This window comes from Pelmatolapia mariae, linkage group LG23, assembly GCF_036321145.2.
Source record: "Pelmatolapia mariae isolate MD_Pm_ZW linkage group LG23, Pm_UMD_F_2, whole genome shotgun sequence".
NCBI lineage: Eukaryota > Metazoa > Chordata > Actinopteri > Cichliformes > Cichlidae > Pelmatolapia > Pelmatolapia mariae.
Genome location: NC_086246.1, coordinates 42612404 through 42640109, shown reverse-complemented (window position 1 = coordinate 42640109; position 27706 = coordinate 42612404). Strand labels below are relative to the sequence as shown.

The window sequence follows — 27706 nt, the reverse complement described above, 5'->3', positions numbered from 1 at the left end:
TGGTTGATTTCTGAGAAATCCACTGGTGATGACCTATATTCTCCTTATTGGGCTTTAACACTGTGAGGTCTGAATCATACCTAGATGACCTTAACCCTATCCTGTTTTTAATTGTTCTTTGGAGAACAGTAAAAATAAAATATTTCAATACCTTGATGAGTTAGACCTCAGAGGGTTAATAGGCTTTAAACAGTTAAGCCAATATCCTTGTTTTTCAAAAGATAAAATTAAATAAAGATGAAGTTTTCCAAAACAGAGGAAATCTGGCAAAGGAGTCAGTTCTGGCTCTTTGCACTAGCACTGATAGTCCAGTAGTTCCCCTGAGGTCTTGCAGTTTACATTAATTAATAAAAGCTGCCATGGTAGGTCTTTAGAAGATCACTGTCTTCTTTTGTGTGTATTGTTGTTATGTCGCATGTGAGGGAAAGGTGAAATTTGTGAGTGGAGCAGGACACAAATATTTCTGTGTGCATGCTCACAGACAGAACTGTGTATGTACAGAACAGGACTCACCGCACAGTTTAAAGCAAAGGCTGAATAAACAGGAATTGCATCAGACTGAACTGACTGGACCCAGCTGCTGCTTCAGATCAGATATGCAGTGATGCAGTGTATGTGTGTGTGTGTGATCTTTATAAGGTCTGTGGTGGCTAGAAGAAAAACTAAACATTAAAGTTTAAAAAAATCCACCTTCTTCTTGTTTTCCTCAGCAGCTGAGGACTCATCCAGTAATGGCATGTCTGGTGATAGCTCAGGGTTTGAGGATGCAGCAGCCTTCCCTCCTCCTCCTCCCCCACCCACCGAGATCAGCCTCCTGGAGCTGCCACCCAAGACGCTGCCTCAGCCCAGCGCTGAGACTCTCCAGATCAAGGAGCTGGAGATCTGGCCCAGTGTGTCAGCTATGCCTCCAGTACAGATGAGCTCAGAGATGGAGGACAAAGGGAAAGAATCTGTGCAAAATGGCCAAACCCTGCATCCACCATCACCTCCAAGCCTTCCTAAAGAGACCACACTACCGCCCCCACCCCCACCTCTGCCACAGTCTGATCCCACAACAGATATCTCTATGCCAGTTCAAAGTCCAGCCCCTGTGATACCAGATTCATCCCCAGCACCAAGCAAGCTGTCTCCATCCCCTGGGAAAGACGGGCCTCCGCTGCCTACCAAACCTAAACCAAAGCTGTAAGTATCGGTCCTGTCCACATGTGTTTGTGCCTACGGTGTATGCTAGGGAGGGAGACAGACTTGGATGATCGTCTGAGGTGTGGTGGGAATGATAGTGTTGAGTCTCGGTTTTGTCAGGAGGGTTAAAGGGGGACTCCCGGGCCCTTTCAGAACAAAAGCATTCCTCTGCCTTTATGTCGGTGTCAGTGTGGCATCGTGTGTGCCAGGGTGAGTCTGGGAGCTGCTGTCTGTCTGTGCCTGTAAACAGATCAGAGTGGCATTTGCTGGATGGCTCTTATTGTTTCTGTCTGACCTCGCACTGCACGCCCAGCCCAGGACAGAGTATAGTGTTTTTTCCTGAGCACCTTTCTGACAGCTCTGTAGGGATCAGGTAGGATGTCATGGTTATTAGATAAGGGCTGGACAGGGTATGGCTTTATTTTCAAAAGTCCCGTGTTTTGTCTGCAGTTAACAAGCCTTTTGTGCATGGGTTTTACCCACCTATCAGATGCATTTCTTTTTTGGACATGTAACAAAACTCCACCTTTGTCCTAAAAGCAGGGAAGCTGTTGTTAGCACTCCCTTCATGCTTCCAGGGTGCCGCACTGGTATTGTTTCATATTCACATTAGAGTTATCCTAATGAAATTATTTTAAAGATGGCAGTTTGGTCCACTGAACTTAACAAATATTGGACTTTAATTAGACTTCACACAGACACCGATGATTCTTAAAGGCTGAATGAAACATATACTGGTAATCCACCAGGTTTCCTATATCACCATAGTGATCCTTCTGCCCTGGATCACCCCGGCTAGCCTGCAGATGCATTGAATTGGTTCCAAATTTCAGAAAGACACTAGTGAAATCCAGTTAATGACCTAAATGATCCTTGAATTATCATGTACTGGCACTTTAAAACTGAAAGGTTTAATTGAAATTATGTGTGGTTGTCAAGGAAGGTACTACACCAAGCAAGCAATTTATTTATATAGCACTTTCAAAACAACTCTCAGCTGAAAACAAAGTGCTGTACACATGACATAACAAATAACAAAGTGAAATAGTATATGTAAAAAAAATTTAAAAAAAAAATGGATAGATGCTGTACAGCCAGAACTTTGGTTTTATCGAAAAGTGCCCTCACAATGTTCTTTAGTTTTATTTGACCTTCAATATTTCATCTTTTTAGTTCTGGTAAAAGTTAAGGGGAAATGTGGTGAACAACACCAACAGATGTGAATGAAATTCAGCCTCTTGTAAGATAAACGGCCAAAAGCAGTTCTCAATTTTGAGATGAGACATTGAAGATACTACCAATGAAAACCACTGGCTGACATACATATGCAGTTCGGTAAATACATAGGTGGGTCTCGGACTGGATGTCCACTATATGCCAACTGTTAGCCACAAGGTGATTTGCAACAAACAAATATATATAAATATAAATAAAACAGTTCATTTGGTATATGAAAACCACAGCAGATGGTTAAGTGTGGCATTGATGTGGCTTATGTCTGTCTGCATGTGGTCTACAGTTTGATTACAGTGCAGTAAAGCTTGATTCCTGCATTGCACTGTCCAGTTTCACTGCATGTGTGCTGGATTTGATACCTGCTCCTATCTGGTGTTCATGTAAATGTTATGACTTGTTAATTCTGTGCTTCCAGAGCTGAGAGTATAGTGGAGGAGGCAGAAAATTACAGGTAAATATGACTATGAGGACGATGCTGTAGAGCTGTGCCACATGTTCTGTAGACCTTGTTAATTTAACTATGAAAGAGACAAAGCGATAGCTGACACACAACAAATCAAACTCATTAAAACTTCACATCAGCAAGTCAGTCAGTCCCAGAAAAGCCACGAAATTATGTTACAACCCTACAGAAAGACATCCAATATAACCAAAACGAGTTGAGTAGTTTCAAAAAACTTTACCATTTATTATCAACAAAGAAAAAGCAGAAGTCACGAACAATCAGCAAAATATTACCACTGAATTGCAAAAGGCTAAAGGGCCTTACAACCCTTTGATGGAAGCCTCACAGACCATCCCACTAAGGGTTATACGATCTGGTGTTATCCCTCCAACCTAAACATACATCAAAACTAATCCCAGGGTAAAAAAACAAACAACAAAAGCCCCCAAAATAGCATCACTGGACTCATAAAAACCCAGAAAGAAGCCAAAAATCATAGGGCTAAATCATTCTAACATCAACCACTGCTACAGGGACAAGAGCAAGTTAGTTGTAAGCTAACTGGTTGTTGTCCAAAATGGTTCAAACCTTGATGGGAACAGAAGATCCCGTCAAATGATTCATATTGAATTTTAGGTTTTGACTATGACGGGCATTAGATTCCATTTAAATTTCTTTACTAAATGAATATGAGATTAGTATTATGGATACCAATGACAATGATACTGACTTTAGCTTCCAAATCTAATTTGTATAACATAATGTCCAGCAACTTTGTGTATGAGGGTTACATTTCTAACAAATGTGTGGGATTTCTTCAACTAGCAGCATGACAGCAAAGCTGCTTCTCTGTGAGTTTTTCCACAATAACATCATAAGTACGCCACTAGAAACAATCAATTCCCAACTGTGAGGCAGTTTAAGCCACCCCTCTCCTGCCCTCTCCCCTTTAAAATCTGTAATTACACAGTAAAACCAGCAGCCATGCCATTAGCCAAAGGTCATCTTTCTGCCAGACTGAACCCTGTTTCCTCAAATGGCCTCTATAAACAGAGATTGACCACTCTCAACTTAAAGCACCCAGGGCTTTTCTTTCAGTTCATCAGGTCCTGTTTGTTCAGTGCCCATGTAGTCTGAGATACTCTGCAATATTCTGCAATGCAGCAACTTTAAAAAGTAATCCCACTTTGCTGCTTTAATTACTTTTGTTTTGTTTTTTTTACAGAAGTTCTTTTTACATAAGACTTTCCAACAAACCACTTTGTTAGCAGACAGAGACAGTGTGGAAACTCTTACACTAACGTCTTGTATATTTAAAATAAGGTTTTATCGTGAAATAGCTTTTGTTTTATTGTATGTACACAAAGGCAGTGAGGATCAGTGTGGATTGAGTTTAATTATCAGAGTAAGCAGTTTAGTTAGCTTAAAGGATGAGTGTCTAGACTTACTTACTTTCATGCCACGTCATTAGTTTTCTGGAGTTATGTGCATTTAAGCTTTTACTACTGAAAGTCATGCATGCAAATAGCTCCCAAAAATGCAGTGTTTTCACAGCACTGGCTATTATCAAGCAGAGAACAGCTGCTAGATAATCGCAAATCGCTAGTGTTTATTTCAAATGAAAAGAGCATATTCATAAATCTAAAATAAAATGTTCTAAATCACAGGAACAACATACTGGAAGCCTGTGTAAGGGACGACTTTTGCTTTAATAATACTGGGCTGATGAGATGTAGGAAGTCGCTGTGTGACTTGGCAGGCAGGCGGGACTGCAGGAGACCCGAGCTGTGAAAACAGACCTGCTGTTTCTCTCTGCTGAAGGAACAGAGAGCTGGGTTGGTAGGCATTTGGGTTTGATGTCCGGCGTTGATGCCAGACATCAGCATTAAGAATTATAGGAAATTCTCAGGGGAGAGGCCCAGATTGTCTGGGTAGATCTGAACCAAGGTTCGTGTTTGAATGGAAAGCAAAGTTCTTTACCACAAGGCAGTGAAGTGATGGATAACAAGCTAGAAACACTATCTCACTGCATCTGGAATTCAGCTTTTTTACATCTAGCGTTACTACACAATGACATGAATTATGGCTGATTTATGTGCTTTAGTACTTAGTGAATTTGATGGATGTGATATTTTCAGACTACTGCAAGCAGGATAAAAGAACAAGTAACAAACATGTACGGACAGTTTTTTGTTTGTCTTTTTATAAACTGTTTTAAGGATTAAGCATACAATGTAAAAATGTTTAGTTAATGCGACCTTTTGCTTCAAGCACATTTGTTATGTAAGGCAACCCAAAGTTCTCTTGGCATTGGAGCTCATTTGACTGTGTGTGCTTGTCTGGGAAATAAACCATGGTTCCCATAGCAGGCCCTTAAATATAGAGCTTAAACAGTTGAGGAATACTGCGTGCCAGTGAGACATCTGTTGCATCTAAACATATGGACAGGGCCATCATGGGAAGAGTTATTGTCTCACCTGTTCTGCAGGGTTTAACTGTGAACGCGTGACAACCTGTAAAGTGCTTTCATGACAGACTGGCGGAGTAACACCTTAAGCTTGTAAATCTGTGCGCTCTAATCCAGATGCGTGCACATGTATTAGCAGATGACGTGTCAGTGTTGCTGGTATCCAGGGTTGGTTTTCTTTATACGCCTACAGGTAAAGGTTCATGCTTGTCTATTGAGACACCTCATAAAAGAAAAAGTTATCGTCACACCGTGATACATAAAATCTTCGTAGAGGTTGTATTAGTTTATGGAGGCTATGAAGTCAAACTCCACTCACAGTCCCAGCAGGTTTCAGCTATCTCACATCAGGTGATGGCTCAGCTGTTTGCCTTCTATATTTATACTTACACCTTCTACACTTACTCCTGAAAAAAATCACATTGTACAGATTATTTAAATTTAACTTGCTCTTCATCTGCAAGCTATTTTGCAATCCAACTTCAATGTTCCTTGTCAGTGCTCCGTATGAAAGGGCAGGGAGGTCCCAAAACAAAGCCATACTACTGTATATTTTACCACTGAAGAAAATACCAACATTCTTTTGACTATAATCAGTCCTGGATGGACCGAATATTCCCCATTAACCTATTTATGAATACTTATTCTTCCATAAAACATTATTCACATCTAATCAATAGTCAAAAACTAGAATAGCAACCAAATACAAAGTTAATATTAAACATGCTTGAAAATAAGCACACTTATGTTACTTATTCCCTACCAAATCATGCTGATCATTATGTTTCCCTCAAACCTTCTGATTTTGCTTGCTTGCTAGTTTTTCTGTGGCCCAGTGGATAGAGGAAAGACTTTACTTTCAGACTTCTTTATGTCCTAAACATCTCTTTATATCAAAGACATGTTTGGGAGCTTTACATTATCTTTTTAACTTCTGACCATGCAAGTGTAGTTACAAGCGAATTTGTGTTTGGTGTTGATGGTAGTATGGTCTGGAGACACCTTTCGCAAAAATCGATAGTATGATTCTCAAAGACTGATGCTAGCCAAACAGCGGTAAATTGCTGAGGGGCTGAGCTGTCATCCTCTCTCCTCACTTTGCTGTCTAAAGGGATCTGGTAAGTAACAAAGGGAAGCTTTCGTTACCTACTTTTGATATTCAGGTTATTTAACAGTCTACATATGACACGATGACTTACATACTCATACAAGAAAGACTCCAAGACACAGAAAGAGACACTAGAGTGCAACATCACAAAGGTGTGACCACCACGATGTTGACCGCGATACTAAGGGCAAAGCATTATATTATAGGTTGGTACTGCATAATGTTTAGGTGGGCGTTTCAACGAGCATGAGTAGCAGAGGTAACAATTATCCCCAAACCCATTTCACAACTTAATCTCTTGTTCATAAGACCAGGAATTGGCTTTGACAGTCAAAATTGTTCTCTTGCATGGATTTTATTCCACAAACTGCTTCTTATGTACGTGCGAGCTGAACTCTCTGTACTGCTGTGGATTTGTTTTTTATATACAGCTCTACATTATGTTCATTTTTACTCAGTATGATGAAAAACAGGCACGCTTTGGCACTTAGCAGGACCTCAATTTAGACTTTTCTCACTACAGTGATCGTGATGTTTGTGCAGAGGTTTCAGAATGATTCGGGCTTTGGGCTTTTTTTTTTTTTTTTTTGTGGGTTTGTTAAAGAAATGCTGTAATAATGAATGGTTGACTGTATAATGTGCAGTGCGTGGGTGGCTAGTGCAAAGCCTGAGGGCAAAAGAAAGAGGAACACGAGTTGTGTATTTGATTTTAAACAGACCAAAGACTTACTGTACATGGATTAAGCAGTGACAGCACCTGATTATAAAGAGTCTTGAACTGATATTTTAAGTGCAAGCAGAAGTGGCCTGGATAATGAAAGCAGAGGTCAATCAATCTGGAAAGGGGAGGAAGTGGAAAATTTGAAAGGAATTACACAGCTGACAGTATGTAAAAAGTTTCCCTTCTGAAGAAAGTAGATCAATACAGGCTGTAAAAAGGCATGACCTAACACACACACACACACACACACACACACACACACACACACACACACACACACACACACAGACCAAAGGGTGGGTGGTCCCAAACACCATGAATATCACAAGAAAAACAGCTGAAAAATGAAGGCAACATTAATTAAACCTCCTTAAGACTAACAAGAATGTTCTGTACAGTTCACTTGAGTATACTTCAACAGGAATTCTAGTGACTAGTTTTACTAAGCACCAGCCTCCAGGGTTTAAAAATGTAGCAAGAAAAGGAGTGCCAAAAACTGCAGCTCCTCTAATGGCCAGTTGAAGCAAGCCCCACAGACTCACACGTTCAAAATGCTTAACTATGAAGCATGTTTTCAAGGCTGATACAGTAAAAGGTTTTAGCCTCTGTGGATATTTCGCTATGCATTTAAATTCTAAAGGAGGTGAACTTTTTAGTTATATATAAATACTTGTAAGGCTTAAAGTTAGGAGTGTGGCAGCATTTCCTCAGGCATAGACAGTATGAAAGATATGACATCACCAGTTGGTTTCTGAAGTCCTGTTTTGAAGCCATCTTGGTGTGTCATAGTTGGATGTAACAAACAAGGAAACCATGTGATTGTGAAAGCATACACTTAGACCCTAGATAATCCTTCTTTCTCATAATGAAACCAGTTTTTCATAGACTACTATTGAGGTTTTGCAAACGCATGACCACTGATCATCTGACCCTGATTTGTTTTGGACATTTTGGACATGTGATCAAGTCAATAAGTCCCCAATCACACAGGCATAGAGATCCGTCCATGGCCATCTTACAGGCACCGGTTGTGAAGGAAAAATTACCATTCTCCAACAGGTTGTAAGTGGTTGGTGGAGGTTTGATTGCCTTCACTAGGAAAATGATTGCTAAAGCCCAAGTCCATTGCCCAGCTGGTAGTTAGCGAGTGTTTACAGGCAGTCATGAAAAACTACACGCAACTGTGGCAGTCTGCTAGCAACCAAAGCAATCACTAGGAGGTTTTTGGTACAGCACCTTGTTTGTGAATCAGTTTCACCCAGCAAGAGCCAGGAACCACTGACAGCCAATCAGGGAATACACATTTTTTCCAAGTAACCGGTGGTTGTAACACATTCATTCAAAATGGCGGACAACTCTCAAACAATGTGCACATCTCAATAGGACCAAAACTCTTTTTGCACTTACAAGTCTCGCCCCCAGGTGGCCGTTAAAAAAAAGCAGGTTTAAGGCACTTGTGTGTTAGCTTCATTTTTGAAACCTGGAGGCTGCATCAGTGTTTTATACTGTGTATGGCTTTAGCCAATTGCTGTCTCACAATACAACTTAAAGATGTTTGTGGTGTTGATGACTTTTCAAGCATTTTTAATGGATTTATTTGGCTTGCTGTTTGGTACAGACAGTAGTTTGGACTTTGGTTTGAGTATTTTTTTAAATTTATTTTGGGGGGTGGTTACTTTGTACTAGACGGCAGTCATGGTAGCTACATCCATCTGTTCTATACCGTCTATAGAACAACTTTAGGTACTCAGTTTTGTTTATTATCCTTCTGAAACAAACAAACAAACAAAAAAAGACACCTCAAAATGCAGACATTACATACATGTTATCAACAGAGTGCTTACAGGACTGACATGCTTACATACTGCAGTAATAGAATTTTACTGTAGAATTCTATAGTTATAAAATTAGAATGGACTAATATACTTTAATGCAGCCCGTATTTCTTGCCGATTGACCTTCATATACTTTTTAGTCTATGTCCAGTGAAATAATTATCATACCTCTGAGATTAAATGACTTCCGTAGTTGCGCCAAACCGCTATAACCCCATTGAGGTTGTTGCCAGGGAAACAGGGTATAAACCAAAGACACAAACAAGCGTCTCTTCAGTAGTCCTCATTAGTCTCTCACTAAACTGACTCAGAAACACACACAGAGTAAACCTGTGTTACAACAGGTCGTCATTGACTCCTTATGCATTTGTTCATTTTAAAAACCTCACTCTTCTCGCTTTAAACCAGGATTCACATTCTGTCTGTGCTGCATTGCTGAGCAAGGAGCTAGGGCTGCCAGGATATGTCGCATATCTGTGCTGTGACTCAGAGCTTCCTCTCAGCAGTGTGTTTGTGTTTACGAGGTGCAAGTCATGAACTCTCTAATGAAGTATTAACAATCACTTTCTTGTCGAGGTGTTGCTTGTGGTTTATGGAAAGTGGTGGAAACATTTATGTTAAAGAACCACATATGGTACTAGCTGCACACTGACATCTTTGCTTGTGGTTCTTCGTCATCAAACATCTAAAGCACTGACCGGATAAAAAGCAGTAACTCACAAGCAGGGGTACTTCTGCAGTGGTCAGTGGATATGTGTCAAAATTCGTTCAGCTAAACTGAAGAAAATCAAAAATTACAATTTAATTTACTGTAAGATTGTGTGGACCTGCAAAATTAACAGGCACACAGTAGAAAATAGATAGGAAAATTAATAATTCATACATAAATCTAATAGAAAAATAATGGCCAAAAGTAAATAAAATTAATAAAATAGTTTACTGAGTGCATCAACTGATTTACATTTTAGAATTATGTAAATTTAGACACTGATAGCTAATGGAATCATTTTGTAACTTTAGCTAGAAAAAACTAGCTAAAATTATAAACTAAAGTCAGAAAACAGCCAATATTTTGGATAAACTAATTAAATTGCTAACTTAACATCATAAATAAGTAATATGCAGTAATGGCGTACAACATCTAAACATGAATAAACTGTCTTCCTTCTCTCACCCCAACCGGTCGCAGCAGATGGCCCCGCCCCTCCCTGAGCCTGGTTCTGCCGAGGTTTCTTCCTGTTAAAAGGGAGTTTTTCCTTCCCACTGTCGCCAAAGTGCTTGCTCATGAGGGGTTCATATGATTGTTGGATTTTTTCTCTGTATGTATTGTCTACCTTACAACATAAAGCGCCTTGAGGCAACTGTAGTTGTGATTTGGAGCTATATAAATAAAATGGAATTGAATAAACAAGTTGAAATATTGAGCTAAATTTCTAGCATGGCTAGAAAAGTAAACATATCTAAAAGCATAGTAGAACAAATACCTGTTAACTAAACATACTAGATTTTAAAAAGATAAAATTCTTATTAAAAATTGGAAAGTGGCTAAAAGTATGGCTAACTGCTAAAACTGTTAGCTAAAAGTTTAAATAAACACAACAAAATGTTAGCTAAACATCCTAGATAAAGAGTTGTTAAAAAATGATTTGCCAAAAGTGAAGCTAACTGTTTTCTACCTCATCTGAGGTGATTAGAGCTTTGCAATCCATAGTGTACCAAGAAAATATTCCAAGAAAATATTGTACACGTTTTTCTGTTCTGTCGTCCAATTTTGCTGAGTTTGTGTGAAAGTTAGCCTCAGTTTCCTGTTGTTAGCTGACAGGAATACATGCCTGCAGCCCTTTTAATGAGTGGTTATTTAAGCTGCTGTTGCCTTCCTATCAGCTTGAAACAGATCTCCTCTGTTCTCTGACAAGGTATTTTTGCCCAGAGAACTGCTACTGACGCGATATATTCTTTTTTTCAAATTCCCATTCTTCCACAGGTCATCACGACCATGTCAACAATCCTACAGTAAATGCACTGTTGTTGAGTTGCTGCCATGTGATAACCCAATTAGTTAGTTATATTATTGAGCAGCTGAACAGATATACCTAACAAAGCATCCAGCCAGTGTCACAGGTAGATCAACATAAACGTAATTAGTAGCTATTAAATAAAGTAGTAACAAAAAGTAGTGGATTAATAGTCTAAATAGGATGTGAATTGTTGTAACTGATTAACAGTAAGCCAAATCTAATTGGTAAGAGTAAGCTACAACTGCTCCAGAGTTGAGTTTAAAATGAGTTGAGACAACCACATTTGAGCTTGAGAGGTGATGGTAATCAAGAGGCTTTTGAGGACTTCTGTATGTCAGGAAAAAAACTGGGAACCACTGCTCTAACGTATACCTTTATTTTAGAGACGGCTGGCCACAGAGGTTTTTGATTACATGCAACTGGAAAAAGACAGACACAGAAAGTTAGTTCTCATCGGGGACAGGACGAGGTTTGTGCAACAGAATAAAAGCTGAAATGAAGTCACCAGAGACACAAGGGAGCAGGAAAGCAGATAATTTCACATTGGGCCTCCAGAGTGAGAGATGGGCAGCCCTTAAAAGGACATGGGAGACACAGGATTGGCTGAGACACTAGACTAACAAACCACTGGATTGGTCGGCTGTGCTAAAGTGACCTGCATGGAATGGAGAAACTTTCCAAATAAGGAAGAGACTTGTGGGAGCTGACCTTCATAACACAGAGAGGGAGCTGGAAGACAGAGAGAGAGAGAGAGAGAGGGGTGAGCAGACGGGGAGGGAGTGATGAAAGGACACATGGAGGGATGAGGAGAGCGAGAGACCAGGCTGTATGCTTGGGAGTTGACAGCATGGAAACTAAGCGGCTTCAGTGATCCCCCTCATAGAAAGCAGAGTGTGTTTCCCAGGAAAGAGCAGCCTGGTACGTTAAACACTGAGAAACAAACAGATAAATACACATTACCCAACATACATACACTCGGAGAGAAGAATTGTTTCCGCATGAGGTCAATCAACCTGTGATTAGATCCTGACTACGGATGGTGGTGCAAGTGGTGAGTGCGGCTTCATGTGTGGCATACACGGCATCTCTCTTTAGACACACTCTCAATTAGACTACCACACAACTTCCACTTGTGGATGTTAATTAGAGGGTGTGATAATGTGTACACTGCTGTCACCAAGAAAACGACACTGAGAGCAGACGAGGCCCACTCTGACTCGCTTCTAAGTGTCAATGAGTTGAGTCGCAGGGAATGACTCGTACCTCGAAGGGACAAGGAGACCCTCTCCAAGTAAGGTGCTGCATGAATAAAAGAGAATTTCTTTTTTCAGTTTCTTTACCTCAAAGTCAGCGGGTGTTTTTGAATGAGCTAAGGTCTGTGTTTAACACAGCGGTCCCCAACCTTTTTTGCACCACGGACCGGTTTATGACCAACGATATTTTCACGGACCGACCTCTAAGGTGTTGCGGATAAATACAACAAATTAAAACCAGTACCTGTACCAAAAAAAACCAGATTTATTCATAACATACGGGAAAAGACCCAGGGAAACTGAGTTAACAATATAAACAATAAAAAAATAACGATTAAAAACCCTGAAAACCATCAATTTCACACCCAGCCTCAACTCTCGCGGCCCAGTATCAAACAACTGAAGGACCGGTACCGGTCCGAGGCCCAGGGGTTGGGGACAGCTAGTTTAACACAGGCTTTAGACATTCTCATGCTCTGTTCACTAACAAAAAATAAGGAAATGTGTAAATTTAAGGTAAGAGTGCAGAAGTTGTAAGTGATGTATTTAAGTAGCAAATACCACACATTTTGTACAGACAAAATGGTAACCATGCCAACCAAAGATGTGGGATTCATTATCTCATTTTATTTTACCCAAAACCAAGAAAATGGCTTTGGGAAAAATACAACGGTGTTTACATCACTGTGTTGTTCACTTATAGACAAGCAGAAGGAATGCTGAAGACAAGCAAACGCACTATGCACTGCTAGGTTGAGCAAATGGTCCAAAATTTATGTTGTGCTGGCCACTGCACTGTAATTCTGTACCTACTCACCCAGCTATGAGTGCTTTGTTGCTACTGGTCACAGTGCACGAGAGCCTCACACAGTGATTGAGTGATACTTTGCTACAAACCATTAGAAATAAAGTAGTGCTGAGTTGACACTGATACATTGTATCTAAAAGCTCTCTGACGTGAAGGGCTTCAGAACATTTTCAAAGCAGCGTGATTGTGGGAAAACTGCCTTGCTGAACAAAATATATGCAAAAATCTTAAAACTTATAGAAAAAAATCGCTTTTGTTAGAGGAACTGTGGCCGTGCTCATTTCTATCTGTGCCTACAGTAGAACACACTGTAAACTGGAATACTGAAATTAAATAGATTAAATTAATTTAAAAACTAAAGCTCTGCTAACAAAAATATTTTAAGGTTTTCTTGTACTTTGTTAAAACTTTTTTAAGCAGATTATTTTCGATTAGTTTAAACTATTTTGCGGTTTATTTAAGAATAGCATACATTCACAGTCTTCATGTTTGTGGGTGTGATGAGGGTTATCGGGAAAGTTTCACCCTATTGAAGTGTGAATCTTACCAAAAAACTGAATTTGTAAAAATGACGTCTTTTCTTCCCCTTCCTTTCAAAATAAAAGTATCTTACATATACACTGAATGACTGCTGTAGATAACACGGTTTACAAAACTGCCTGACCTTTCCCCAATCATTGCACGCACACTTGAAACAGACACAAAAACACTACACTGGACCGGATCACCGGCCTCCTACTTTCCTCCCACCAACACACCATGACTCAACCGGCCCCTAAAAATAGACTACTCACAAAAATAGAAATGATAAATTCCTTTTTTTTTTTAAATTACTCATTCCATAAAAATTACAGAGTTGTTTTTTTTTTTTTTTTTTACACTGAATACTTTCAGTGAATGAAACCAGATCTATGTGGTTGTGATGGGTGTGTTTACATACACAGTGACACTTGGAGTGCGTCCACTGTTTAAATGATTCCAAAGGTCCACAACAGTGTGCCTGTGTTACATGAAACTATTATATCTCTCCTGCTCATTTGACATAGATAGATAATGTTTCTGCTGCCATAAAGAGAATGTGGATTTTATTTCCAGACGTGGCCTAGTTTAAAATTTACCTTACAATGGACCAATCTCATTCGTGTCACCTGAATTTGAGAGGTTTCTTTAGATGATTAATTCCATAGATCTGTCTCTGACTCTCTCTTCTCAATCATCCTGTCTCTCTCAAGTCTTCAGTCATTCAAGAAACATTATAAATCTAAAACACAAAATGACAAGCAAAAAACACCAGATATGGGTGTCTCTCTCATTCTTATCCATGACAGTAAGTTGTTATTTTTGGTGCCTAAATCAGCTCTGCGGTCAGTGTTGAACTTTTATTCTGAAAGGGCCGGCTTTCTGCTGGCAGCCTGCATGCTTTTATTGTGTAGGAGGAGCTCACAGACAGACTGACTCAGAGGGGGAGAGAGAGAGAGACTGTGTCTGTCACTGTCTGGCCGCTCACCGCTATATATGCGTCTCCTACCTGAAAGTGGAGCAGTCAGATGCAGTCCACTCTCCTGCAGGGAAATATCTACACCACAGGCATTACCACTCAAGGTAAAGCTTTTTCTTTTACTTCTCTAAACTCAGATCTCATTTGAATTAAGCTTGGGGACTTTTCATTAACTTTCAAAAACTCTTTTCTCAGAATTTCTTGAATTTATTTGTATTTTTTAACTAAAACACTTTGTCAGTAAAATAAAAATAGGGAGCAGAAGAAGAAAAGGGAGGCAAACGACTGAGGTAGAATAAACAGCAGCTTTTTTTTCCTTCACAGTCTCCGGGTTTACCAGCTCAACATGTTAATGTTTAAATCATATGTTGTCAGAGCTGGTGTGTGGTTTAGGAGCAGACGGAGGCTGAGTGTGATAACCATTCATTTCGGAGGCTCTAGAAAGGTACTGAGTTTATACTGCAGAGAGAAAAAGAAGAAAAAGGAGAGAAGAGGGGGGGAAAGAAGAGTAGCATCACTATGAGCGACTTTAGCTGAAGTTAGTTTGTTAGTTTTCTTTCCAGCAGTGCGACTGTGTTTATGTGGCGAGGTTCATTTGTTTGCAGAGCGCCTCTGTGGAGTCAGATGGATTAGTTCACACAATAGAGTCTGTTAGGTGGAAAAAACTTCTGACTTACTCCGCTGTAACTCTTCACTGACTGAGTTCTTTCTCTCTCTGGCTCTTCCTTTTCCTTCATCCTCCTCCTCCTTCTACCCTTCTTTCCCTCCACTCCTGCTGCTAATCCCATTTGATGGCGATGTCTTTCCCACTTCAATCCACCGAAGAATGTCTTCAGCATTCCTTCTATAGAGAAAGGGGAAAAAACCCAATCAGGGGAGTGCCAGAGGAGTGGGGAGAAGAGGGAGAGATGGATGGAGGTGTATGGAGAAAAGCAGGGCTCGCTGATTGTGGAGAGCCTCTTCACCTTGCGTATGAAATATGAGCCCAGATAGAGCGCGAGGGGGGAAAATAAGAGAAAGAGAGAAAGTAGGGCAGAGAGAAAGTGGAAGTGTGTGATCGGGCAGCCATAAGCTGTTTTTTTGGTGTGGCTGGAATAAGAAAAATGCTCCGTGTTACGCTTTAAAGAGAGGGGGAGAAAGGAAAACAGTCTGGTTCTGTTTTATGTGGTGTGTGTGCAATTAGAACCAAAGAGAATGAGGAGGTGGAGGTATACCATGGAAGAGTGGGGCTGAAAATAAGCTAAAGAGAACGTATGCACTGAGATGAAGAACTGAATGATGGAGAGCGGCTGCAGATGAAGCAGCAGCAGACTGGATTCTGAGTGGCAGACAACCCTGTGAGATTATTCTGAAATGCTCGTGGAAAATTGGAGCGGTTTCTTTGTTAGCTCGTTTTCTCTTGTGAAAGTAAGTAGAGGCGGGCAGATATGAACAAGGGAGTCCAGAGAGAGAGAGAGAAAAGAGCGCAGGCTTCTTTGTGTTGCTGTCAGAATTATTTTCCCAGCTGTTACCATGTGTAAATTTAAATTTCACAACATTACACAACAGATTTGTACATGTAAGACTTACTGCAAGTCTCTGTGTACTCACTAAGTTTAGAAATTCTCAACATGACACATTTTCTAGGGAAGGATAACACAGAAAGTAAGCAAATGGAAACTTGAGTCAGAAGGGACTCCTCCAGGACATTTAAACAGACAGTCTTACTAACAGTGTGTCAATCTCAGTCACTTTGTCAGACTGACGGTGTGTTTTTGCTTGAGGGCATTGGACAGCTTCGTGCTGACACGTAATAGTAATGATGCAATGCTCACCGGTGAATATAAGCAACAGTAGCTGTGAACCAGATGTGTGTGTTTCAATATCTATACCCATTTTTGTGCTGCAATTGTGTGATTTAATCTCACGGTTCTCTTGAACTCGGTCTCTGATTTAAGTCACTGTTTGTGTGACACTATTTCCAGGCAGTGTTTGAGTTGTAGGTGTGATACCGGAGCTTAGTTTCGCTATTTCTCTATGAATCATTTACAAACTGCGAAGCCGTGCTGTTACCCAGCCACAGGTGTTTGTAGAAACAAACACACAATAGGGTCTGCTGTAGCCTGAAAGCATAACACCCACTAAAGCCATTCCTCAGTCTTCCTGTCGAGGCTGCTGAGAACTGCAGCCTCCGTTCTCCTCATGTTGTTGTTTACAGAAGGAAACCCCTCATTACTGATGATGTACACTCAACAACTTCCTGTTCTCCCCCTTCTCCCTCGTACGCTTCCTGTCATCAGCTGGCCAGATCTAATAAAGCGGCTCCGTCTTTTACAGCCAGCTGCAGAGCTAACGAGATGGGCGGCAGATAAACCTGTGGATGGCTCCCAGCTTGCTTCGATAGTCGGTGGAACAGTGGATGAGTTTCTCACGCACTTTGTTATTGGTCAGGAAGCGCAAACAAACAGTACAGTGCAAGCACAGATATTTAGAAGGTTGAGGTCTTCATTTATTAAAGCAGCATGCTGCTGGTAATGACCCACTGCATCTGGCACATCTCAGTGTTTAGCAGGCTGATACATCACGGGGCTGTAAAAGAGTCCTTCAATTAAGTTACTGTCAAGCTGTTCTGGAGTCTGTTTATTGAGCTTTTAGAAACTGGAGAGATGGAGAGCCCTTTTTTACCCTTCCCTCCTTTTCCTTTATAAAAAAGGGATTTAAAGACAGGATCCAGCCCAAGGAAAGTATTTTTCGGGATGAAAATAAGAGGAGACTCAAAGGCTTATTGCCTATTTATACCACCAAAAAAGAGAGAGGGCAAAAAAAGACAGACATAAGAGTAATGCTGCTTTACAGTTGGAATGACAGACAGAGGAGCTGGAGCATTTTCTCTCAGCGAAGCAGAGCGCTTTGTGGGCCAGCTGGCTCAGACCAGAACAGCAAAACACAGTGCCGTTGGCTTGACGACAGAGGAACACTTCCCTCCTAATTCAGCCCCGCTCGCCGCAAGAACAAAGAATAAGAGCGAGTGATGGGAGCCTGTTCTGCTTCTCGGCGCATTTTAAACAACTTGTAATCATCTACTCAAGGTATGGGTCACATTTTAGTAAGGATTCTGCTCTTCTGGAGTGCAGATGGGATGAAGAAGCCGGACATTGTGTAGTGGCTTGTCATGCACTTTGTGGTCACAGCGGTGCGGATGATGAGAGCTGGAGGCTGCACAGCTGCAGGGTCATAGGAGTCTGGAAGACTCCTGGTCACTTGCTTGATGTAAATTTTTAAGTGGACTATAAAACTATTCGTGTAGCTTCAAACACAAGCTAACATTATATTTTCATGCACTTTTAAATTTGAAGCAAATGTCCAAATGGGAGTCAGAGTCCAGTCTTATCTAGTAAAATTAGAGTCCGTCTATGCTAAATGGCATTTAGCTGGAAGTGAAATGCATTTCAGTGCTGACTGATACTAGAAGTATATTGTTGTATAGTAATAATGTATAGTTTGACTTATAATGAATGAAGACCCCTTGGAAAGTAAAGAGCTCTTTTTAAGACAAAGGGATGGACTCAGTTACAGGATAATATCTGCCCTTCGTCCTACTCACACAACATAAAAGAGGGGGGAAAACACTAACTTCTCCAACAGAAATACAATACTCAGCTCTAAGAGAGTGTCAAAAGTGTAGGTAAATGCTAAAAAGGTCTTTGAGGTCTTCCCCTGCTGAGGCAGTAAAGCATTGTGTCGAGGAGAGTGGGATGAGGCTTTGAGGAAATTAAGAGTGTTTCCTCTCTGCTGGAGCAGACGGGCAGGGTGCTTATGCCTCCGAGAACACCGCCAAAAAAGGAATCAAACCGCTGCGGAGAGCTGTGAGCCTCACGAGCTGCCAAACTATTCCTGTAAAAGAGCTCTTTTGCTGGAGTCCCAAACAGGAGACCTTTGGGGAATGTAAAGGAAAATGTATACAAAGAGGGGGGACACACTGAATTGATTGTGTGCTCAGTGAGTCCTGAAAGGGGAGCACCAGGTGGAATGACTGCAGGGGATGTTTTTGAATTATTGACTTTTATTTGAGCCAATGAATTCCCTTCTGTGAGTGTATTACCAAAATACTTGCCTAGGACAGTCTATGTGATGATCTCCAATTAAGGGTAAAAGTATGCATGCAGTACCTACAACTGATAAATGGTAGGCTGAATGAAATCACTAAGAGTAGATGGCAAAAGCTAAAAGTAGTTTGAAACATCTGAACTGAGGTATTGTTGATAAAATCGTTTTTTTAGTCCATCTGGCAGGACTCGTGCCAAATTATGCTACTTATCAGTTTTGTCAAATTAGCACTGGTGGCATTTGTAAATCTGTACCCCGAGCCGAGAGGGAGGGGGTTTTCTTTGCATTGTCACAGATGAAAAATAGTGGAAACGCTCTGCTGATTATTCAACATCTGGAAAATATTTGAACACATGAACTTGGTGGACTCTTGACAACACGCACCGCTGGGATGTACAGTATATTCTGAGCAGGCAGCCTGTGAAGAACTCATCAGTCTCACATGCTCATGTGAGCTGTAGACTCTCAAGGTTTATAACTTTTCATCCTTTTTCCCAAAGACCTACGGCCTCCTTCTGATCCTCAGGGAGAGCACCTCAGAGTTCACTCATGTCCTGTGATTTTCAAAGCATTTTAAAACCCTCCTGGTTTGTGAAATATTTGTGTCGACAACTGAAATTTTAGATTATGAGTTAGCCTCCGTCTCCTCCACAATGACACAGAAACTGATTGACCACGCCTGTGCAAAAATAAATCAGGATCCTGGCAAAATGACACAGAAATATTGCATTTTTTTTCCTTCATTCTGCAAATTCGAGGAGCCACACCTTAACCGTGGGGTTTTACTTTTCCACAGCTCTGCTTATCCCCCAGTTTGCAGTCCATCCACTTCAACGCTGCTGAACAACAGGAACAGAGCTGTTTTCTTCACTGTTGCACTTATCATCTGGTTCCAGCGCCATGCTTGATGTATTGTCAACAGTCGGGCTTTTTAACAAGTCTTTGTTAGAGGTTAGAGGCTGATAAACTATCAGTTGGTGCCGCTCGTGCAGTGGTTTCCTCCCAGAAGTTGCACACATACCAACACTTTGCCCAAGCCTCTGGCCTGACAAGCTATCACCTTCCGAGCAGAGGAAAAACATTTCACACAGTTCGACTCCTGCTGACAACTGTCAGGCTGACGGCCGAGTGCTGATGTCATCCTGAAAATGCTTTGCGTCTTTAAGAATTTACATCTTAGCTAACTTCACTTGACTTTCCAAACACTTTGACTCTCCATTGATGATGTTCACATCTGGCATCCAACCTTCCTGCCAGTTGTGTTCTGACTACAGTTGGATTGAGACCAGACTATTGTGTCATGCATAAACTAAAAACAGATGATTTTGTAACATTTTTACTGTTACCTTGTTATCATCTGCCCCTCAGGTTTTTAAAAAAATTTTTTATGAAACTTTATTTTCTGATGACTGGTTGTTCTTCACAGGAACGCGGCACAGCTGAAGCAGCTGCAGGACCAGATTCTGTTGGAGCAGCAGGAAGCAGCCAACTGGCAGCAGCAGCAGCTGGAGCAGCAGAATCAGGAAGTTCCACCTCCACCTCTGCAGCCACTTCAGGAAGTACCTCCACCTGCTCCTCCATCCCCACCTCTCCCACCTCCTCCCTCCTTCCAGGAGTTGGAGAACAGCACAGCCATGCAAGCCAGCACATTCAACTACGCCCGGCCCAAGCAGTTCATTGCAGCGCAGAGCCCCGGTGGGGCGGGCTACGTCACCCAGTCCTCTGGCTCCTCTGGATCCAGCCTGTCATCCCCTCTGTCTCCACCCACCTCACACAAGTCCTTCACCAGGGTCACCATGCCCACCTTCACCAAGGCGGGCAGCCTCGAGTCCCCAAGCTCTCCTTCCTTCCCTCCTCCACCTCCGCCCTTCCTCAGCTCCGGCAGCCTGTCCTCTCCATCAGGTCCGGCCCAAGACTTTCCTCCTCCACCTCCTCCTCCCCCTCCACCCGTAGCCACATCTCCAGCATACTCGGATATGTCCTCGCCTTTCTCTTCCGTCCCTCCATCTCCTGCCTCCAGCTTCCTTTCCTCAGTGTTGCCCTCCACACCTTCCACACCTGGCAGCCCTACAGTCAATGCCATGGGTCTTCCTAAAGGCAACGGGACTGTGTAAGTGACATTCAAATACACTTTTAACCACATATCTTTTTTTACAGAGTCTGTCAGCAGCATCAGGCCAGCACAGTCTGTGTGTCAGGCACTAACTGCTGGCAGCTGAGTACAGAATGTCTGCTGCTGGATGGAAGATGACATGTTTACATTTTTTTGCAGCATGTTTACAGGAAAATGCCAACTAGAGACCCCACACACATAAACAAAAGTTGCTCAAAAGGTGCAAGGCCCTCACCCCAATTGGGGAAAAAAATATACACAAAGTCCTTGAGACGGAAAGTTTTGTTGAAATTAATATAAACAATAACGTTAGCTTATATTTTAAAAAAAAATCTATCACTCTGCAGAGTATCTAGCTGATTTTGCACTCTGCTTATTGAGTTAGCTGATAAAAATCTGTTTGTGTGTAGATAATCCTCGTCTGATGGCGTCCCTGAAGGGAGTAATTTTTTTTTCCTTCCATCAAGGACATTCCACCTTTTAGCTCTTTGCCAGTAAATTTTCATCACTCCCGAACTCCCCCTGCTATTCCTGGAATTCCTGCTGCACTTGTGAGAGATAAGAAGACACACTGCGAAATGCTATAGCTGAACATGTCCAGATAAGGGTTCATGTTAGAAAGCAAGCGGGGCAGCCATGGAGGAAAGAGGTGCTGAGATTATGTGAGTCACACAGTGACAGGGGGCCAGACCCTATATTGATCTCAGCCACTTTCCTGCTGTTCAAAACTTCTGTTTACGAGGGGCTTAAAAGGAAGGGTAAGGGGGATATAACGGTTTGTTTCAGACAGTGAAATAATACCAAGTCCTACTATATAATGAATAAAGGTTATTTTCAACTTTTTGTCATTCTTTTAGCAAAGCATTTCCAAGGAAGTCCTCTGTCACCAAGACACCACGCATCGCCTCCGACTCAGACATTCAGGGATCCAAGGATGCGGTCATCCAGGATTTGGAGAGAAAACTGCGCTTCAAAGAGGAGCGCATCAGCAATGGTCAACAGGTATGTGTTTATACGTGTATGTGAGTGTGTTAAATTCTTAGTAAAATACTGAACAGTGTGTTTGCAGACAGTTACTGAATGAGCTTGTTCAGTAACCATTAACACGGAATAACAAGCGTCCCAACATATCCATCCAACAAAAATTCAAAGAGCGTTTGGTTCATGCACCCTCAAGGAAATTCATTATGTTTTCTCCGCATATAATTGATCCCTTATTAACACAAGGCTTAGATACAAATGATGCAGTGTAAAAGTGTGTGTTTTTCTAACTCGCACACTAACCCGCACTGACCCCATTAATCACTGCTTCCAGAGGTTAACCTATGAGGAGAAGATGGCTCGCAGGCTCCTGGGTGCTGACAACGCAGCCACGGTCTTAAACACACAGGACACAGAGGAGGAGCCAGTCACACAGGTACGGCAGCTCTTTATCAGGATCCACACACCTGGAGGGAGGAACAAAACAGCACATGCACAAACCTGAAATCACACAGGCATGAAACCGTTTTACCAGCATATCTACTCCGGCACAAATCCCCCTGCTGCATGCATACCACACATCCACCTCTCTGTGTGTCCACTGATACTTTGCTGGTGTCATTCCTATCTCGTGATCACTGGCTTTCCTCCACCCCAAGCCACTGTAAACACTGCTGAGTGCACGTTATGAAAGCAGGGTGTAAACACTGCAAAGTCCTCCAGAGCCCTCCATAAAAAGCTCTGTTTATGCAAACTCCTAGAACCAAGTGTTGCTGCAAACATGTTGTTCAAAGGCTCTCTTAGACACCAAATAGTCACTTTGGAGAACATCCCCACAGAGTTGGTTATGAATTTCAAAGACAAAGAAAGAGAAATTAAAGCCTTAATTTGTTTTTTAGATCTTTCAGTGTATTTCAATAGCATTTTAGACTGGGATAGCCAATAATAATTCAAATCAGACTATATGGAGGACATCACAGTGATGCATTATCATCCTTCAGCAACATGCACACATAGACTACATGAAAGTTGCCAGTAAACATCCCCATATTACATCTTGTGTCTACAATGTCAGAGTTAGCACTCTGCCACCCCTATGTGCTAATGCCTCTTTGTATGAGGAGCAACTCAACTGATTAGAGCAATACAGCTAATTTGCATGGCGAAGCTTGCAAAGGCATCAGCACTAGTGCATTATGCCACTTTGTATTTGATAAAGTGTCTTGCATGTGTTTGTATTTTTTTTTCTTTTGAGAGCAGGTAAGTTTGAACATGCAAACAAACCAGACTATAAGAGATGGACGTAGCCTATATGGAAGTACCTCTAACTGAGATTATTTAACGTCCAGCAGGGGGCGCTTTATCTGGTTGGAAATAAAAGGTCAGATCTTTAGAAGTCTATGAGAAAATGACCCTTCTTTTCCAATCATCTGTGTCCCCAGTAGACACTTTTCTGATGGATTTATGGTCTCAATAACTAGTTTAAAGTCTCTTTTAATACAGCATGATGTTTATTTTCTATATGTTATCCTGATTTTTATTTGATTAAGCAGTAAAATATACTTAGTAGTAACTGACAGTTCGCTAGTGTCCTCAGTTTTTTTTATTTAGATAGATTCGCTTATTAAAATAAGTAATGATGATGGCCCCCAAACTGGGATCCACAAACCAGTGGTTCACATCACCGTGGCTACTTCCATCTTTTATATAAAGAATTTAGCAACAGCAAACTTTAAAACACAACTGTTTCTTGCCCTGTTTAATCCATCATGACAGACACACAAACAAAGCCTCTTTTTCTCCCAACAGGAAGACAAATCATCTGATAGAGACTCTTACCCTCAAAAGGTTATTGACACCTTCTCCTGGTTTTTCTTTCACTCTAAAATATCACTGTGTCAAGCTATGCACACAAAAATCATAAACGTGTACACTTTAACTGAAGCGGGATCAGGTGTGGCAGTTATCTCATTTGGAAAAAAGTGTTATAGAAAGGATACAGGGGGATACAGGGATACAGAATTTGTTACTGATCACTCAGCTTTTATATCTACTAGTCGTTTTTTGCGGTTGGTTTGCAAATATTCACAAAAGAAGAGTGTTTAGTGTTTGTCCTTATCTGCACCTTTTACTGCCTATTTTTATTTAATGTGCAATATAAATTTTAGATACTAAAGCATGTTGAGAGCTTAATTGCAACATAACCATCAATCAGCACATTTGGTTCTACCACATATGTTTGTCCTCACTTTGCTGCCATCACAAAGTGCATGCTGTAGTTTTAGGCCACATCTTTACTATTTTTGAAGGCAATCTTACTTTGAAAGATTTTAACATAGAACCAGCCGCCTCTGTATTATTACCGGATAATAGCTCGCCAGTTCAGGACTTCTATAAGTGCTGTGATCCTAAGCAGGACAGCGAGTTCAGGAGGATATATGTTGGCTCTGCAGCTGTGCCCGGAGGCCTGTCATTATCTGTGTGATGTGTCAACAGAGCAAGCTGCTCTGCAGATGTTCTCCACTGCCTCCTCAGAGTTCCAGCACTGAAAGATTGATGAAGATGATGAGATAGAGGAGTGCCTCATGTGGGTAAAGACAGTTAGGAAATTGGGAGAAAGTTGGTAGTTTCAGTAACCTTGAAGACAGTTTTATGAGTTTGTAAAAAGTTAAATTTGGGCAAAATGGGTTGTATCAATAGCTGTCCTCACGCTTTTAAATGCACTTGCACTCGCTATGGGTTCACACAAGCCACTCTCTCTCACTAATGCAGTGTTTCTGCTGCAGGGTTTGTCTAAACCTATTTTTTTGTCTCTCTTTTTTGCTTATTTAGGAATACAAAGTGTCGAGTTTTGAGCAGCGTCTGATCAGTGAGATCGAGTACCGTTTGGAGCGTTCTCCAGTGGAGGAATCGGACGATGACGTGGAGCACGATGAGAACTCTGCTGGCCGAGGGGTGGCACCATCTTTCGACCAGAAACTCAAACACTACAAAGTCTTTGAGGGCATGCAAGTCACCTTCTCCTGCAAGATCAAAGGAGACCCCAAACCAAAGGTGAGAGGGTCTACATCGAATTTAAAGAACGTTAACACACTTAAACACAGCTGGGACGATTCATATGTTATTCTGAAGCATTTATTAAGGTTCAAATTCCTGGCTTGAGGGGGTTCCTGATATGTGATGGTGCTGATGGAAAGTGTATATACTGTACATTTATTGTACACTGGGATAAGGAGAGGGTCTTTGCGGGAATACACTCTGGGACTAACTGGCTGGTTGGCTCTGTGTGTATTAATCACACTGTGTTGACAGGCTTAACGGAAAAAGATAAGAAATGAGATAGGGGCCAAATATTCATGGAGTATTACCTTTCATTCATCCATCCATCCTGTTCTGCTTAGTTAAGACCAGGTGGCAGGGAGCAGCAGCCCAAGAAGAGATGTCTAAACCTATCTCTCCTCAGCTTGTTTCTGGTAGAATGCGACCTAAAAAACCCCAATTCGACAGATGAACCAACCAACTGCCTCCTTTTGATATGGTAGAGCAGCATCTCTACTATAGAGTTCCTCCAGTCTTTAATGAGCCCATTTACCCTTTACAGGAATAACCTTTCTGCCACTTGTAGCTACGATCTTATTCTTTAAGTCATTACCCTTTTATGATTACAGGTGAGGACTGGGGCAAAGCTTCCCCAGTAAATCAAAAGCAATGCCTTTAATCTGTCTGTCAATCTCCAGCTCTCCTCCCCTGTAGTGGGCACTCCATCCTTTTCTGGCTAAGAACAATGGCCTTAGAAGTTTTGCTTTTCATCCTAGCCACTGTGCTTGCCCAACAGGATCATATCATCTTTAAATAACAAAGATGTGATGCCAAGTTATGAACAGAACTTGTAGCAGAGTCCAATGCCGACCTGGAGTCAGTCTGCCTTCTTCCCATCAATATAAACCAAGTATTGCTTGGGAAAAAAGTGATTTGTTTGTGATGTTAGTGCCAAAGTCAGTCCATGAAAAACATAACTTGTCTGATAATTGTATAATCTTGTGCTGCAGGTCTACTGGTTTAAAGACGGTAAGCAGATCTCTAAGAGGAGCGAGCACTACAGGATCAGCCGAGATCCTGATGGAACCTGCTCCCTGCACACTGCTGCAGCCTCACTGGACGATGACGGCAACTACACCATCTTGGCAGGCAACCCTGAGGTGAGCTGAAAAAACAATGCAAACACCTATGTTCGTCTGCCTGTCTGATATGTCACCACTCATAAAAATAATGTTCTCTGGCTTGAACAGAAAGAGGGCGTTGAATGAGACAGGAAAACCCTGAAGAGGTTCAAAAGTTTATGTCGAACAGGCCCTCGAACTGTCTTTTCCAGCTCTAACACTCACATTTCATTTCCTCTTCTCAGTCTGACTTGCTGCTCCTGGCGTTTTATCACCTCATAAGTTCCCTCTCTTCCTCTCTCAGGGTAGGGTGAGCTGCACTGGCAGGATGATGGTCCAGGCGGTGAACCAGCGAGGTCGCAGCCAGCGCTCAGCGCCTGGACACATGCGCAGGTGAGGCTGGCAGCAGATGGAGAGAAGACAAACAAAATCTCCGTCTGGCGCGTGTGTTGCAGGCTGTTCACCATCTGCACGTGCTTCTGTGCTCGCTCACACATTTCCGCACGGATTCAAAACAGTCCAAGAAGCTTCTATTTAAGCAAATGTTTGCCGTGAGCTGAATCCCACTGTTCGGGGGAGAAAAGCTCAGTGTTAATGAGAGGGAACACCTGTTAGCATGGCTCTGTTTTTCATTGCTCTAATGATCTTGTATATGCAGTGTGCAGTCGTGCAAGGTCTGATATTGAAAAATGCACTGATGATTGCAGACATTCTGATGGTCGCTTACAGAACATAAAAAACACCTGTAATCTGTTATCAAGATGAACACACCCTGATTAAATTAGAGCTTAAGGATGTTTTGAGTGAGGAGAGAGATCCAGATAACAATCAGTGTCTCCTGCTCTCTTTATTTCTCTCCTTGGCTGATATTCAGGCAGTGTGGTGATGTCACTGTTTTTTCAGGGTATAGTCATAAGAACATCTCCAGGTCCTGTCCTGCTGTACAAGTCTTAAAGAGACTTTTACATGTCACAAAACAGGAAGTGGAAGTAGGGGAAAGAGAACTGGAGGGTTTTTTAACCCTTTAAACCCTAATCCGTCACCGGTAATGGTTAGCATTTTTAGCAACTCCAGGCTTCGAGGTCCGGTGTCCTGCAGGTTTTAGAGCTCACCCTGGGTCAACACACCTGAATCAAATGATTAGCTCATTACCAGGCCTCTGGAGAACTTCAAGACATGTTGAGGAGGTAATTTAGCCATTTAAATCAGCTGTGTTAGATCAAGGATGCATCTAAAACCTGCAGGACACCGGCCCTTGAGGCCTGGAGTTGCCTTCCCCTGGTTTAAAGGGTAAATTAGGTCAGGGTTTAAAGGGTTAAAGTATTCTACTCTTTCTGACAGGGGGATTTCATACCTACGATTTTATGTGCTTCCCCGTGTAGCCTTAGTTGAGAGTTTAACAGTCAGCAAATAAAAACTAAAAGTTTGTTCTTTTCCAAAACATCTCATTAATTCAGAGCTTAAATTTTAATCACAGAAACCCTTTGTCTGTCTGTCTCTCTCTCTCTCTCTCTCTATCAGGCCCAGGTCCAGGTCTAGAGACAGCGGTGATGAGAACGATAACATCCAAGAGCGTCACTTCCGCCCCCACTTCCTGCAGGCGCCTGGTGACCTCATTGTTCAGGAAGGCCGTCTGTGTCGAATGGACTGCAAGGTAAATACACACCTCTAGTGTAACATGTGCCAGCATGGGTGTACATAGTGATAAAACAGAGGAAGGAAGGAACTGTGGTTGTACTGTGGTTGCTCAGTCAATTAATAACAATATTAAAAACACCTATACAGCACTTTTTAA

General features: G+C 41.7%; 1 protein-coding gene across 6 annotated transcripts in view; it reads left to right on the top strand.

Annotated features, from left to right (window-relative positions):
* The window catches only part of palld (palladin, cytoskeletal associated protein), a 41227-nt gene that overhangs the window by 8288 nt on the left and 5233 nt on the right, over positions 1-27706 (top strand). For 2 of the 6 annotated variants that reach the window (XM_063466017.1, XM_065469692.1), the window contains exons 8-16: positions 711-1182; positions 20084-20767; positions 21628-21772; positions 22086-22187; positions 23561-23599; positions 24584-24805; positions 25801-25950; positions 26216-26304; positions 27433-27565. In XM_063466017.1, the coding sequence (XP_063322087.1) occupies positions 711-1182; positions 20084-20767; positions 21628-21772; positions 22086-22187; positions 23561-23599; positions 24584-24805; positions 25801-25950; positions 26216-26304; positions 27433-27565 (2036 nt within the window). Of the gene's footprint in view, positions 1-710; positions 1183-14553; positions 14676-17621; positions 17640-20083; positions 20768-21627; positions 21773-22085; positions 22188-23560; positions 23600-24583; positions 24806-25800; positions 25951-26215; positions 26305-27432; positions 27566-27706 lie in introns of those variants that run through there. The other 4 variants (XM_063466016.1, XM_063466019.1, XM_063466020.1 and 1 more) reach the window with 4 other exon arrangements.